The 16339-nt window shown below is 38.4% G+C and overlaps 1 protein-coding gene across 2 annotated transcripts; it reads right to left on the reverse strand.

Moving 5' to 3' along the window:
- Positions 1 to 292: 292 nt before the first annotated feature.
- Positions 293 to 11625, reverse strand: slu7 (SLU7 homolog, splicing factor). Of its 2 annotated transcripts, none has more exons than XM_052149916.1 (16): positions 11538 to 11625; positions 11045 to 11204; positions 10164 to 10317; positions 9129 to 9209; positions 7542 to 7706; positions 5105 to 5173; positions 4920 to 4952; positions 4656 to 4781; positions 3363 to 3460; positions 2853 to 2920; positions 2566 to 2705; positions 2306 to 2467; positions 2106 to 2210; positions 1073 to 1147; positions 861 to 980; positions 293 to 773 (listed from the first exon to the last, which is right to left on the reverse strand). In XM_052149916.1, the coding sequence occupies exons 2-16, from the start codon at positions 11191 to 11193 to the stop codon at positions 594 to 596; spliced, it is 1725 nt and encodes a 574-aa protein (XP_052005876.1). In that variant the 5' UTR covers positions 11194 to 11204; positions 11538 to 11625; the 3' UTR covers positions 293 to 593. The 2 variants fall into 2 exon arrangements, with proteins under 2 accessions (XP_052005876.1, XP_052005877.1); XM_052149917.1 differs by having other exon boundaries at positions 11479 to 11604.
- Between the last annotated feature and the right edge of the window lie 4714 nt (positions 11626 to 16339).

The raw sequence follows: 16339 nt of genomic DNA on the forward strand, positions 1-16339 counted from the left end.
TGAGTTGCGCAAAGTCATCTAAAAGCTACTGCAAAGCAATATGTATACAAATGTGCTTGTTTGCATCAAATACTATCTACACTAGTACTTGCAAAGGATTTGGAATTTTACATTGATCGTCTTGAGCCAAAAGCAAACCAAATTAAACCAAACCAAACATAGCCATGTTCAGATTTATATGAGTGTTTAAACCACTTATTTTCTTGGTCAGATTCCATTTAAATACCTAGGAATAGGAGGATGGAAAATATTTATTAAATAAAGACAGATGACTCAACAAGTGTAACCCATTTGTAATTTATTGGGCACTTCATATTTACAAAACCAATAAAACGATGCTTGATCATGTACTGTCAAAAGAAAAACCACACATATAGGATTCTTAAAATATTCAGAAAGTAAGCATCTGATTAATTACTATAACCAAATCACAAAACAGATTTTTTACTTCATACAAAGCTGGTCTAAAACACATATGGGACATGTTTTAGATTTAGTTTGAAAATGACAATGACGGATCTCTAACTGAGACTATGATGTTTCCGTGGTTTGTGACAAAAAACATTTGAGTCTATAGACTAATACATAATACTTTACTTCCCCAGGAAAGGAGCCATGGGGTCGTCGGCACGGTAACGTTTCATGCGGAAAGCTTCCATCTCCTCCTCTGTAGGTTCACGGACTTCCTTGAGGCTGTGGTATGGCCGCTTCCTTTCGTCCACCTGCATCAGTTCAGCCACCTGCTTCAGCCTCTGCTCCTCCGCACTCAATGCCTGCACACAAATACACATTCTTTTCCTTTACAATGGGCTTTGTAGAGCAAACATAGAACATGTGTCTGCAATGAAGATACAACCCACCTTCTTCAGCTTCTCTTTCTTCTTTGCTTCATCCTCCTCGTCACTGCTGTCAGTATCTTTGCTGCTATGCTTCCTGCTCTTTTTCTTCTTTTTCTTGTCTTTCATCTTTTCCTGGTGCATCTGTGACAACAAATTCCAGTTAAACAAGCAATTCAAACTATATTTTTTACCTGAAAATTATGTCAAAAAGAGAGGAAGGCCTTTAAATGTACCTGTAGAAGGGTCTTTGGCTCTTCATTATTTTCAGCCTCCTCTACATACTCTTCAAATGGAATACATGAATTATTCTGATAAAACAGAAACAAACATTTTATTATGGTCTTTTGCTTGAGGAAGTCCTGTTCAAAACCTTCTGTTTGGTCATTTTTGACAAATCTATTTTTCAAATGTAATAATACGGTTTTGTTTATCTGAGCGGTACAAGACTTTCTCCACTAGAAATCCGAACACACAAAAAAATATTGACACACACGCATGCACGCACACAGACACAGAAAACAAGTCTTCAGTTTTATATACTAATTGAATCTTCAGTCAATTTCTGTTAATTTTCTTGACCTTATAATTAATTTACTTTAAGTTTTACATTTTGATGTTTAAAATAAATGATTGGTAACAAATTATTTGTCAATGTCTTCGCTTGGTAACACCAGGTCAGGTTTGACTAAGCATAATGTAACATTATTGCAAAAACTGATACTTCAAGCAGTTAAAAACAAAACAAAAAAAAACAAATGATAAACTTTGATAAATAATAGCTTGATAATGTAGAAATAAATTTAAATGCATAACTTACAATTACTACACATTAGGTGGCTGCATAGAACACTGCCGCCATCTACAGGCTATTATTGTATTAACATGATTTTCAAGTAATGTCATTTTTCTTTTTCACTCAAAACAGGACACCTTCTCATATTTTCTTCATGTTTCAACTAGGATTTTACTGTAGTGAAGATACATAAATTGCCATTTTGCATATGAAAATGAATTGTGCAATCAAGAAATGTATATATAAATAAGACAAAATCCCAAAAGAAGTGTATAATTCTATTGTTTTGACTTCAGGGAAGAAGAAACATAATTTCTTAAAGAAATAAAGCAACACCTGTACAGTGTCCGGTCAAAAATGACAGCAAACAGCCCTAGTTGATCAGAATAGGAGGGTTAAATGCTGATCCAGTGCAAGACTTTCCAAAACCACAGCGGACGTTTCTAATTCCAGAAACTGCATTTAATACTCACTGATACTTTCTTTCCAGCTTCCCCTGTACAGTAACTTTGCTTCACCATCGAGTGGCAGCATTTGTAACCCCAATAGCCATCTCTCCAGTATGATCCCCAGATACACTGCAAAAAGCCAAAAAGGAAAAATATCTTAATCTTTCATATAACAAAATTATGAACACTGAGCATTTTCAATAGTGCCAGATAACCAGACCTACCATGTGGTTATTAATGAGCACATCCTCCTCATACTTCGAGCAGGCCACAGCTTTCTCCTGTCCCTTCAACACAGCACCATGACGCGAATACTCAACATACTCCTCTGTCTGAGCCAGCAGAAGTTCTCGTGGAGGGGCATCCAAGTGTTCCTGCCCACCATACTGCAACAAGGAGTGACATTTCAGCATTAATGCACGAAGCAGGGGGAAATATGGCTATTGGTTAAATACGGTTAAACAATGGAGTTTAAGGACTATACCCTTTCCAAGATGCTCTCTTTCTGTTTCTCTTTGAATTCATCCTTTTTGACTCTGTAGGACTGATGCAGCAGCTCCAGTTTGGTTGGGTCTGCCTGGAGGTGAACTTCAGATCCCTTCTCATATGCTTCCCAGGCAAAGACTGTGGAGGAGACACACAAAACAATGTTGGAAGAAGAGGCACTGAGATTGTCTGCTTGCATTAAATGTGTTCTTAAAGCAATGGAGCCTATACGTCACATCAAGCAAAGAAGAATTTATGTATCGGGGCACAAAACGTGATACTCACGCTGTGTCTGGGCCATGGTGATGGTGTCTCCAGAATAGCGCACAAAGTTGTCTCCAGCGTAGCCCACCCTAACAAAATCAAACACATCAGTTTGAAGATAGACAGAGAAACAACTACTGGGAACAGACCAATTTAAAATGTGCAAAGATTGGATGGAATTAGGACATGCGTTTATAAAAAGATGCATTTCAAAGAATTTGATACATGTCTTCCATTACATTACTTTTCTTGTTATGACAGCCCCACAGGAGCAAATTTAAATGTGGTTTCGTGCATTGCTAAATTACCCTCAAAGTTTGTACAATAGTGATATAGCAGGGGCAGTTACTTAGGACTGAATATGCAAGCTTTCACAGATTCAGCCCACATACCTAACATAACATTTATGTTCTTGCCCATTATTAAGACATTTAATTCAGATTCAAATAGACAAACAGCAATTAACAATTTGAAGCATTTCCCTTGAATGCATGCACAGGAAATGAAGCAATCTCTTGAGAAATATCTTACTCTTCTGGATTCTTGCCAGCGTTAGAATATGGGTTTTCCCTCATGGCTCGAGTCTTGGGGTCGTAGTAGGCCGAATTTGGATCCAAATTTCGTAGGTACTGTAGAATAAAGACCGCATTTGGAAAAACATGACTTTTTGAAATAACACTCATGTCGTACTACTACTACTAATCATTCTAATGGGACCATGATAAGGACTTCCATTCACTTTCTTAATCACATTTAAGGGATAAAACTTAATTATAGTTAAGCTCAGATGGGCCATCCAAAAATGTATAAATACAGTCTTGACCAACACAAAACAGGTATCTTTTTAAAGCTTAGAATCTGTACTTTACCACGGATGTAGGCATTATGACCAAAACTAAACAAGTGCTTTGAAATCTGCAGACAAATCAGAAGTGATCCATTTTGAAAATGTATACATATTATTGTAATTGGTAAAACAATCAATAACCATGTGTCATATGTCGTTGGAAAACTCTCAAAGAGTAAAATACAACCAGTTCATTTGTTTTACTCCCAGACAAAAACGCAGTAAGGTGTTGCTCATATGCCGTCATCAGAAATGATGGAGCATCATGAAACGCTAAACCAATCGGATTGGGATCAGATCGGTGCAAAACTCATCCATATTTGGGCAGAGACATGTGATTGGTGACTTACATATGGCCACCAGGAGATGGTGCCAAGTAAATGACACAGGGGACTCAATGCAGACTGAATGAGTCAAATGGCTCTCATTCTGTGAAATCTTATTATTAAAATAATGTCTGCCTGCTATGCAAACCTTTAGTTATTATGTTTGCATGTGTAATTAGTTCTTTAGTACAATTATTCTATTTTATTTGTTTTGGCTTCTGGACACATGGAGTCGTTTTTGTACCCTATGATAAATTATGTATGTAATGCTATACATTTTGATTGTTTTGCTGTATCAACACAAAATTGTAGTTAACATGATTGGGAACCAAACAAAAGCATTTTATCAGATCTACCTCATTAACACACAGATAAATGTCAAATCATAAAAATAAGACAAAAAGTAGTAGATTTTTGGCTAAAGTTACCCCCCCCAGCAGTTTCTTATGCTAAGAGTCTCAGAATTTATCATAATCTAGATCATTAAAAAATTTGAAAAGTTCTCTTTACAAACACTTTTTTTTAGTTACAGGGCTTTAATTTTGGGTAACCACTGAAACAGGAAATCTTTAAAAACAACATCAGAGCTTTAAGGAATAACATACATCTGTTTGCCAACTGTCTAGTTATAGTTAGAGCTAACATTTTTACCTTAGCAATGTCCTCTCGGATTCTCAGGTTTCTAACTGTAATACGTCTCTTGGAGTCAAAGTTTTGTCCGGGCATGTCAAAGTCATCAACATATTTGTCCTCGTCCTCATCTTCACTGCTGTGCTCCTAAACAGGGCAAAATTAATCAGAGTTTAAATGAGAAAAGTGGGATCAGCTTAAATCTGAGTGAAGCTGTCCTTTGTATTCTTAGAACAGTTTTATTATGGTGTAAATGCATGCTCAGACCATATACATTTTCTTTACCTGTGCGTCATCATCAATATGCTTCCTTGAGTTCTAAAAGCAAGACAAATAGTACTTAATTTGTTACTCTGTCAAATACAAAGTCAGATACACGGTCATTCGTAATAACAATCACTTAATACAATTATCAGAGGACTGTGGGAACATTCTCCTTGAAAGAGAAATGTATTTGAATGAGTACTTACCGCCTGATCCATTAGTTTTCCAGATGCCAACTCCTCCTGCAGCTTCTGAGCTTTGAGGGTACGCTTTGCCTGGGAGAAAAAAAAATCATACCAAATGAGATATGTAAATCATATAACTATTTAGTTGAATCTTTGCTGTCCACTCATTAGGGATGTGCACAAGTAATTGATTAATCGAGTACTCATTCAGCTTTAAATATTTGACTGGTAAAAACACTACTTGAATATTGCAATTTGATTTTCCTTTGTGCCTTTGCATGCCGTGGGCAACATTGAAGCCGCTTCTGTCACTCAAATTTTGCCATTAGTTCTCCCAAAAAGGAAAATCTGCCAATATTTAAAGTTATTGTATTGCTTCAGAAGACTTGTAAAGTACGTTTCTTTGTGTGAGTGCAAACGCTTGTTTTTTTTTCTAGATTGAAAAGTTGAAGGCTGAAATTAAATTCTAAATTTCAATTAATTGGTTTACTCGTTTTTCCGAATTAGGGTAATCAATTTACAAAACTACTTGAAATGCCCATCCCTACCACTCACTAGAATAATATATAAAATATCAGGATATCCAAACATTCCCACTCAATACTCTGCCATGTACCCCAAACAACAGTAAAACAAGATTCAGTAACCCGTAATAAATCAATACATTGAACTTAAAATAGGTAACAAATCAATAGCATAAACAACAAACTAATAAAATTCCAACTAAAATGTAAATAAATAAAAACTAAAATGATTCACGATACACAAATTATTTGTTCAATATAATAATAGAAGACAGAATAAAATTTATTTTGTCCCCTATTTGGACTGCCCAATTAAGTCCGCTAGGACGAACACAGGTTGGTCAATAGAGCGTGAGAGTATGTTGTTGAAACTCTCACTTATCTTGCCCGCTGTCTCCTAGTAATTCGGTCTTGGTACACATGTCAGAATAATTGTAATCGGACCAAATTCTCTTGGCAAATAAAATGGTCTGAAGGAGATCAAAAGTAGTTCGTAGTTGGGGGTGCATGATTTGCTTTTGTCGGGGTCTGCGCTAATTGTAGCAAATCCAGGAAGCGTGACATCAGACTCATCTTTGAGCCATGTCTCTGTAAAGCATATTACGTTACTGTGGAGCGGAGGGGGGCGGGGCCGGTCGGAATATCGCGCGCCCGGTCCCCAATCAGCCTGATGAGGCGCGCGAGGGATAAAGGCGGCCGGTGACGATTGTTCGAGAGAGAGAGAATTACGGACATGTCCGTCATGTGTGTTTGTTTATGTGTTTTTGAGTTTCTCATTAAAATATAATTTATGTTGACAAGCCGGTTCTCGCCTCCTCCTTGCCCATCCTTCAACTGTGTTACATTGGTGCCGAAACCCGGGAAGGAGGAGGGATGCCCGTCGCAGAGTCCTCGACACTGCCGTCCACCCAGGGGAGCGCCGCTGCCATCTGCCGGGGGACGGAGTAGCCCGACCGCCCGGATGCGGGGTACGGCCGTCGTCCGCGGGGCAAGTGGGGACTGGATACCCCGACCGCCTGGAGCGAGGGAGCCGCTGCCGGGGGGCGGAGGCGGAGGAGTGCCCTGCCGTCCCCAGAGACGCGGAGGGGTCGAGGGAAGACCGCCGTCCGCGAGGGGGGAGGAGGGAAGAAACTCTCCGACCGCCCGGAGCGGTAGAGCCGCTGCCAGGGGCGGAGGAGTGTCCCCATTTGCCGCCAGAAAAGCGGAGGCGCGTTCTGCCCGCTGGGGGTCGGCGGTTTCACTCCGGTTCGCCCGGAGGTGGAGCGGCTGTCGTCCGCCTGAGTGTGGAGGAGTGTTCGAGGACCACGCGACGGTACATCAGAGAACCGGTGAGTGAGCTTTTTCTCTCTCTCCTCTCTCTCTCCCTGTCGCACCGTGTTGGCCTTTTCCCTCGCCTATTTTTTTTTTTTTTTTTGTTGTTGTTGTTGTTGTTGTCTTCCCCTCCTATCTCCTCCCAGGGCGAGGAAGGCGGGGATGACCACGCGGGACGCAAGATACACCCCGCCCCAGGGATAGGGGGGGGGTGTACGTCATGCCGGTGGCACCCCGGCCTGAGATAACGCCGGGAGGAGTGTGGAGCGAGGGCGGGGCCGGGCGCGCGATATTCCGACCGGCCCGCCCCCTCCGCTCCACAGTTACTTTTAAAATCTTCATCAAACTTTAATCTTGCTGATAATTTTCCATATTATTATTATAGTGATCGTACATTAGAAAGTGCTATTAATGGCAGGGGAAATCTGGAACAGCGTCTTCATAGCCTCACTTGAACGGCACTTCTACAACAATGTTTTTTACGTTTTCTTTTTCCCACTTTCTGTCCAATCTTCCAGCATAGTTTTGAAGTGACAACAGGTGCTCTGTTAATGAGCATGCCAAAGAAAAAATACAATATGCACACGCACACAAAAAAAACAAACTACAACAATATAACTTACCAGATCAACTTTTGAATACTCCTCTACAATGCGCATGTGATCATCAGGGTCATACCCATTCCAGCGGTCTCTCTTTCCATCATAATCCATTGAGAGCTGAATCTGTTGGTGTTCATCTGGGGCAAAGGCTGTGCCCGAAAACTTTGCACCAACCTTTCTGGGTCTCTGTGGATGGCAAACATTATATCACTGTCCTACACTCACCTAAAGGACTATTAGGAACACCATACTAATACTGTGTTTGACCCCCTTTCACCTTCAGAACTGCCTTCATTCTATGTGGCATTGATTCAACAAGGTGCTGAAAGCATTCTTTAGAAATGTTGGCCCATATTGATAGGATAGCATCTTGCAGTTGATGGAGATTTGTGGGATGCACATCCAGGGCACGAAGCTCCCGTTCCACCACATCCCAAAGATGCTCTATTGGGTTGAGATCTGGTGACTGTGGGGGCCATTTTAGTACAGTGAACTCATTGTCATGTTCAAGAAACCAATTTGAAATGATTTGAGCTTTGTGACATGGTGCATTATCCTGCTGGAAGTAGCCATCAGAGGATGGGTACATGGTGGCCATAAAGGGATGGACATGGTCAGAAACAATGCTCAGGTAGGCCGTGGCATTTAAACGATGCCCAGTTGGCACTAAGGGGCCTAAAGTGTGCCAATAAAACATCCTTCACACCATTACACCACCACCACCACCAGCATGCACAGTGGTAACAAGGCATGATGGATCCATGTTCTCATTCTGTTTACGCCAAATTCTGACTCTACCATCTGAATGTCTCAACAGAAATCGAGACTCATCAGACCAGGCAACATTTTTCCAGTCTTCAACTGTCCAATTTTGGTGAGCTCTTGCAAATTGTAGCCTCTTTTTCCTATTTGTAGTGGAGATGAGTGGTACCCGGTGGGGTCTTCTGCTGTTGTAGCCCATCCGCCTCAAGGTTGTGCGTGTTGTGGCTTCACAAATGCTTTGCTGCATACCTCGGTTGTAACGAGTGGTTATTTCAGGCAAAGTTGCTCTTCTATCAGCTTGAATCAGTCGGCCCATTCTCCTCTGACCTCTAGCATCAACAAGGCATTTTCGCCCACAGGACTGCCGCATCCTGGATGTTTTTCCCTTTTCACACCATTCTTTGTAAACCCTAGAAATGGTTGTCCGTGAAAATCCCAGTAACTGAGCAGATTGTGAAATATTCAGACCGGCCCATCTGGCACCAACAACCATGCCACGCTCAAAATGGCTTAAATCACCTTTCTTTCCCATTCTGACATTCAGTTTGGAGTTCAGGAGATTGTCTTGACCAGGACCACACCCCTAAATGCATTGAAGCAACTGCCATGTGATTGGTTGATTAGATAATTGCATTAATGAGAAATTGAACAGGTGTTCCTAATAATCCTTTAGGTGAGTGTATATTCTGCATATTCACTGACCCACTGCTGAAAGCATGATGAACAAATAAGGCACATTATAATCTAGATTTAGTCCAGATTATAATGTTGCATAAGAACATTACCTACATATCATTTAACAAATAAATAACACGATAAAAACAAGGATTTTGTGTTGAAATTTACCTCCATGCAGTCCTTCTTTTTATGTGTCATGGCACCACAGTTTTCACATGAACCTTTTCTGAATTTCGTGCTGACTGATTTCTAGTTGAGAGGAAGACAAATCACTCTTTCAGAAACTTAATCACACTTACAAGCAGGGACTAAAAATTTAAAGTTTTTCCATTTCGGTTCGTTCTGAGCAAGAACTGTATTTTTCCATTCTGGTTCAGAGGTTCAGCAGCCTCCTTTCCAAATGGTAACCGGTTAGAACAAAATAAAAGAATGGTTCTTTTTAAAATGACAGTACTCAGGGATGGGGTTAAGGGGTTGGTGAAATACCAATGGCAGTGTTGCCAGATCTCGCAAGAGAAATAAGCAACATCTGGAAAAACAAGCTCAAAATAAGCCACTTGCCTCACCAAAATACATGAAAATAAGCAATTAATTTTTTTCCTGTGTTGTGGATTCATCAGCATATAAATCATAACAAGCAGTTAATTAACAGTTAAATATACTTTTATTTACAGATCTGCTTCGCAGTCAAAACCCAGCATCATTAAATCTGTATAAATGCATCATATCTAACAATAATTCAGAGATGACTTAGAAACAAATGAGAAATTTACTTTTTTACCTCTAATAATGTTTTCCTTGCATCTGGATTAGCCGTGCATGTACAGTATTATACATAATTGTTAAAAAAGGTCTTCATTTTCAGATGGGCAATTAGGCAAATAAATGTGTGTTGCAGCGGTTTTAGTTTCAGGATCAAAGCACGTTTCTTTTTACGGGCAACATGAAGTGGTTTAATACAAAAAATACTGTGATAAACCCTTTGGCTTTTGGATTCAGGAAAAATAATTTAACAAAATTAAAAAGGTTAGAACCGGTTCCCAGAAGTTAAAAATAAAATTTTCACTCCAGAACAATTGAAAATCTTTTTTTTTTTCCTTCTTCAGTTTTTGGTATCGTTCTGGAAATTAGTAAGTTTGGTTTTTTGAACCGTTTTTAGTCAGTTTACAATATATGTACTTTTGTGAGAAGGGGGTTGCTTACTTCTTGTACACCTCTTTTGTACCATTCTCCAATGGCTGTAAACTGTTTCTGGTTCTCTTCCTGAGGCCTCTGATGCTTGAGGGTGGGTCTCTTCGAGGGGTCGATGTACCATGGGACAGATGAGATGTACTGGGGAATATGAGGGTTGATATCCCTGGTAACAAAATATTATGAACAGAATTAAAGTTATAACTAACAAAGGTTGAGAGTCATCTATACCATCTTAACACATTCATACATTTTCGAACTATAATTTACATTTGTAGTTCAACGCATCATGATCATACACTTCCGGTCAAAAATCTTTGAAACACTTGACTGAAATGTTTCTCATGATCTTAAAAATCTTTTCATCTGAAGGCGTATGCTTAAATGTTTGAAATTAGTTTTGTAGACAATAATATAATTATGCCATTTATTTAAATATAAATATATAATTTAATAAAAAATAAAAAAAGTTTTTGAAATTGATGACTTGGCCAAATAATAAAGAAAAGCAGCCAATAAGTGAACTCCATCAATACCGTTTAAAAAGCATCCCAGGGTGATTCCTCAAGACGTTGGTTGAGAAAATGTCAAGAGTACAATTCTAGACAAAGGGTGACTTCTTTGAAGATGCTAAAATATAACAGTTTTTTATTTATTTATTATGAAGTCTTGTTGCTGTTTTGTATTGTTGTGCACTGGAAGCTCCTGTCACCAAGCAATAATACTTGGCAATAAAGCTCATTATGATTCTGATTTATTTTGGATTATGTTTAGTCACAACATAATTCAATTTATGTTATTCCATAGTTTTGATAACTATACTATTATTCTAAAATGTGAAGAAAAAAAATGCTTTTGACTGGTAGTTCAATATTCAATTCAGATCAACATACTTTCCCTCCTCGTCGACCTCAGCTGGAGCGTTTCCCAATTTTCTCTGTTCTTCCAGCTCTTTCTTCTTCCTCCAGTCCTCTCGAGTCATTTTCTTCGGCTCTTCGAGGTCAACGAGCCCCTCCGTTCCTTTACTCTCCTCTGTCGACATGATCTCTTTCCCTGCAAATGTGTATTAATATATATAGTAATAAACCAAGATGAACATGTCTAATGTCAACTACAGATCTCTTTGTGCTGTCAGGCACTAACACGGTCAGTTACAAGATACATATTTGAATCAAATGTTGTAAACAGAATATTCCACAAACATAACAGCATTCATTTTAGTGAATTTAGCTATATGCTACTTCAGGCAGCATACGGTCAAAATATCGCTTTAAATTCAACAACAGTGTTGGTTATGCGTCAAGTTATGAAGTTTTTATATTATCACCGTTTTATCTGCAGTCCTGTAAAATCAACTAAAAGGATAAACAATGTAAAATGTGTTACTGCGTGATCGGTAGAGTGCTGGCTAGTTGTTTATAAGCGTGATACACGCACTTCCGGATGACATCTGTCTTCCTCACTCTGACGTTCTGCATCTGTTTAGTGCGTCTGACAGGGTATCGCCCCCAGCTTGACTGGAGACAGTTTATCAGCGACAAACAACTGGTATTAAAATGAATGTTCTCTCATCATTTACTCACCCTCATGCCATCCCGGATGTGTACGACATTCTTTCTACTGCAGAACACTTATGAAGATTTTTAGAAGAATATCTCAGCTCTGTAGGTCCATAAAATAGAAGTGAATGGTGGCCAGATCTTTGAAGCTCCAAAAAGCACATAAAGCAGCATAAAAGTAATCAATAAAACTCCAGTATATTAATGCATGTCGTATGTACGGATCCATTTGGTTTTGGACGAGAACAGACCAAAATATTACCCCTTTTCAACTGTATATCTTGCCATTGCAGTCTCTAATCACGATCATGATTTCAAGCTTGATTACACTTCCTAGTGCTTGATGCATCTGCTGAGCTCTTGATGGGGCTATAGGAAGTGTAATCGAGCTTGAAATCATGATCGCTAATGAGACGGCTGTCAAGGTGTACAGTGAAAAAGGAGTTATATTTTGGTCTGTTCTCATCCAAAGCCAACTGGAGAGCTTCAGATGAATTTGATTAATCCACTGGAGTCTTGTGGATTATGCTTATGCTGACATTATCTGCTTTTTGGAGCTTCGAAGCCCTAATCACCATTCACTTGCATTGTATGGACTTATGTACAGCACTGAGATATTCGCATGCACATTAGCTGAACCAGACTGAATTTGTTTATATTTTTAATTTTTTAGCTTGATCTTAAAGAAGCACAGTTTAGTTTGCCATTGTTGACAGGTTTTACTGCTGATTTTAAGAATGTTTTTTGAGATTTTAAGTTAATTTTCCTATTTAGGTACATAGGTGCTGCACTTGTATGCCTCTTGTTAACAAAGAAAAATAGCTGCCCAGTCTGCTCGAGAGCGATCCAAAGATGGCTGCCGAATGTACTGACTTGCTTGAATGGGATTTTGGTCAAATTTGGCAAAACAAAAGTCTTTTTAGCAAGTCAGTCCACTCAGCGGCCATCTTTGAAAATGTTCCCATCTTGTCTAGCTAATGCACATTCTTGAGTTTATTGACAGGCAATGTCTGTATCTAAAAGGTGATTGGCTCTTTTACCTGTAAGGTGAGACTTCCTTTCTACATCTGTTGACTGTTGGGCGTTCCAATTTCTCCCATTTGTTTTAATAGAAGTGGCCCATCTCTGCTAAATACTCTCTGGAAAAACAAAAGTCAATTTCAGGCTTAGTAGACCCTCACAGAACTAGAAGTAGTTGTTTTAGAAACCTTTGTTTGAGGAAGTTAAACATTTTCACATGCTATTTCTGCTTCAAGTCTTTTTTTGACATTATATGAAAAGGCAGTATTAGGGTGATATATAAAACATGATGATATGTAATTTTAATTGAATGGTTAATTGAAATACACTTCCATCAAAACTTGGCTGTACATACTGATAAACAAAAGCCCTTATCTTGAAAACAACCTCATCTACAAAAAAATGTAAGAAATAAATAAAGTAGAAATGCGGTCATTTGAAACATTCACATATTTTCAGTAGAATATTGAGCTTTTCTTTCTTTCTTTCTTTCTTTCTTTCTTTCTTTCTTTCTTGTGAAATTGTAATGGCTGGTAGAGGACATTTTGTGTACAGCTTTATCACTTGTCTTGAGTGGACTATTGGACAACCAGCAAGCCTGTGGAACTCAATATTGGCACAAAATATTGAAATGAAATTGGTAGAGATAGTCTTTAGAAAACTTGGTAAAACTAGACAAACAGACAACACTGCAGAGATGACACTTTGTTAACTCAGTGAGTCAATACAAAGCTGTCCCACCCATCATGCATATGAAAATGACACTGGCAGATTATGCTCTAGTTACAGTAACAGAAATGCTGTTGGACAGAAATAAGAAATTGTGTTTTGGAGACTGCTGGCCATTAGACATGGTCAGCCAATGATAAGCAGTGGTTTCCTGAACTGTTACTCAAATTATATGGCAGACATATTTATGATGACAAGTGCAATGACATTTTTATGACAGAATTCAATCACCACCTTGAATAGAGAGACAGGTGTTGAGCACAGATGATTTGAACTATATGAAATGAAACCAGTGTATTACACAATATGTTTCATTGATCTGTTGGGATTCCCAAAATTACATTGGGATGCACAAGTCTGAGTCCACCAGTGAAAATCTTGTGGCATTACATCCAAAAGTTGTTCGATGTTGTTAATGGTCAATGTCACAACTCAACAAAAGATTTTTAGAAAAATGTCTAAAAATTTGTCCAGACAATACAAGTGAAGATATCCAATTGGTTTTGGGTGAGAACAGAACAAAATGTAACTGCTTTTTCACTATAAATCTTGACATCTGCAGTCTCCTTGGCGATCATGATTACAAGCTTGATTACACTTCCTACAGCCCCATCCAGCGCTCTGCACATGCATGAGGCACACGGAAGTATAATTGTGCTTGTAATCATGATCACCAAGGAGACTGCAGATGTCAAATTAGTTATATTTTTGTCTGTTCTCACCCAAAACTGAATGAATTGCTTCTGGAGACATTGATTAATCCACTGGAGTCGTATGGATTAATTTTATGCTGCCATTATGTTCTTTTTGGAGCTCAAATGTTTGCTCACCATTCAATTGTATTTTATGGACCTACAGAGCTGAGATATTTTTCTAAGACTCTTCATTTGTGTTCTGCAGAAGAAAGAAAATCATCTTGGATGGCTTGAGGATGAGTAAATGAGGAATTTTCATTTTTCAGTTGAACTATTCCTTTAATATCTTAAAAAGATTTGAGTTGCTATGACAGCCAACAACTGCACAAGTTGAGCCAGAACTCATATTTACTACAATGAACACTTAAATCAGTTGTTTTTTCCATCTGGAATACCCACATTGATAGCCTTTACATTACTTCTAATGACCAGAACCAGAAAACAGTCCAGCAGCAATTTGAATAATCATGGTGAAATCCGCTGGTTGGTCAGGAAAACTGTCGATAACTTTAATTTGGTATTAAATTTTAAAAATACTAAAACTATTTTAGGTTTCTTTCCTCTTTCCAGGTTTAAATGGCAAAACAATTGAAAACAATCCCAGATTTGAAATGTGGTCACAGACTTTTGGACCTTAGACAATAAAGGGCAAGAAGGAAGGTTATTTTATTAAATGTCAATTGATCAAGGGATTTATTGAATCCTACCTGTCGTATGTCCCAATTAACATTCCACTGTCTCATGTTATTGTAGCGCCATATCTTTACCACATCTCTGACTCCAAGATCTATACGGATCAATCGGTTGTTAGCAATGCCCAGAACTTCATTCTTACAAATTCCTTTGAACCTGAGAAAAGATATGGAGTATAGAAATAAACTGGATCCCCTTAGCCGACTTTTATAATGAAAACATTTATTTTTCCTCACACAACAGAGCATCATGAATGTATCAAAACAATGCACAGTAGGTCTATCCTGTAATGGCATCTCCATATTCATCATTTGCATTGAATAAAAGTGAAATATTATGTACATAAAGAAGGCACGTGATCATGAGCTGACCGTGTTTTTCTTATACAATCTACAGTCCATTCACCTGACCATGAAGTAGGAAATTCCTAAGTCAGGAAAAGCTTGCCAGATCTGCAGAAACTTTAAGATGGCAGATGTCAAGGAGAGCTGGGCAACATTCTGATAGGCCTCCAGGATACGAGGGGTTAACTGAAAATAAGGAGAAGAGGTAAGGTTGTAGTAATTATTTTAAAAGCTTGCAGAAAACCTATAATGTGACACATTCAGTATTAATCACATTGAAATTCAAGGAGTACAATGAAGTGAAACAAACATTTGAGTACTGAGCCAAAATGAAACTGGGATACGGTAACTGACTGGTAACCACAAAGTCAACTTCCATGGTCTCTGTACCTGTTTGGGCTTATATTTCTTATGGTATCTTGGCGAGACAAGGCTGTGTGGGTTGATACTGTCATCTGTTTGTGCGGCTGGAGCTGACGCATTGGACCGCTGCAAGGAGAGGAAGGTCTGGATGTTCTCTGGATGTCCAACAGCGTCACTCCTTTGGAGGCCAGTTTACAGGCAGCCACTGAGAGTGTTGTATTCTCCTTAAAAGGTTAGGATGGTGGGAATCAAATTAAATGCATTTTTAAATCTTTCAGGTGTTCAGACTAGTAATTATTTCCACTTATTTCATAGGTCTCTGGATGGTCATTATTCCTTACATAATTGTACAACATGGCAACTGAAAGCTATGTAGAGTCACTCACATTTTTACATCGTAGGTAGCACCTTCTGGTGCAGGAATTAGTAGTTTGATACAGAACTTCTGGCCTGCTATATTTACATCAGGGGCCACCTCACAGCCTAGAGAGTATTAAGCTCAAACTGACTAACAATCCTGCATTTGTCACCTTTATCATTATCTCTCATTCAGTGAGAGTGCAACATTAGGGTGAAATGTGGCTATTAGAGAGAATTATAAAGTATATAATAAGCAATATAATAAGATAGTAAGTATAAAACAATAAATATATATTAAATATTAAATATTGTGAATTAAATTAATACATTCACGATTTTGTTTTAATTATAATACAAATTATATATAAAATAAAATAAAAACTGTTTATAAAATTAATTACAAATTAAAATAAATAAAATGTCTC

The sequence above is a fragment of the Xyrauchen texanus genome, chromosome 19 (genome assembly GCF_025860055.1).
Source record: "Xyrauchen texanus isolate HMW12.3.18 chromosome 19, RBS_HiC_50CHRs, whole genome shotgun sequence".
NCBI lineage: Eukaryota > Metazoa > Chordata > Actinopteri > Cypriniformes > Catostomidae > Xyrauchen > Xyrauchen texanus.

What these genes read in the sequence shown, in the direction of transcription:
- slu7 (XM_052149916.1), bottom strand. Translation starts at nt 11,193, where the DNA reads ATGTCGACAGAGGAGAGTAAAGGAACGGAGGGGCTCGTTGACCTCGAA. An exon ending in ATATTGATGATGACGCACAG is followed by an intron (nt 4,782 to 4,919) that starts GTAAAGAAAATG and finishes TGCCCTGTTTAG; the next exon opens with GAGCACAGCAGTGAAGATGA. An exon ending in AAGCTGGAAAGAAAGTATCA is followed by an intron (nt 1,148 to 2,105) that starts GTGAGTATTAAA and finishes CTGTTTTATCAG; the next exon opens with AATAATTCATGTATTCCATT.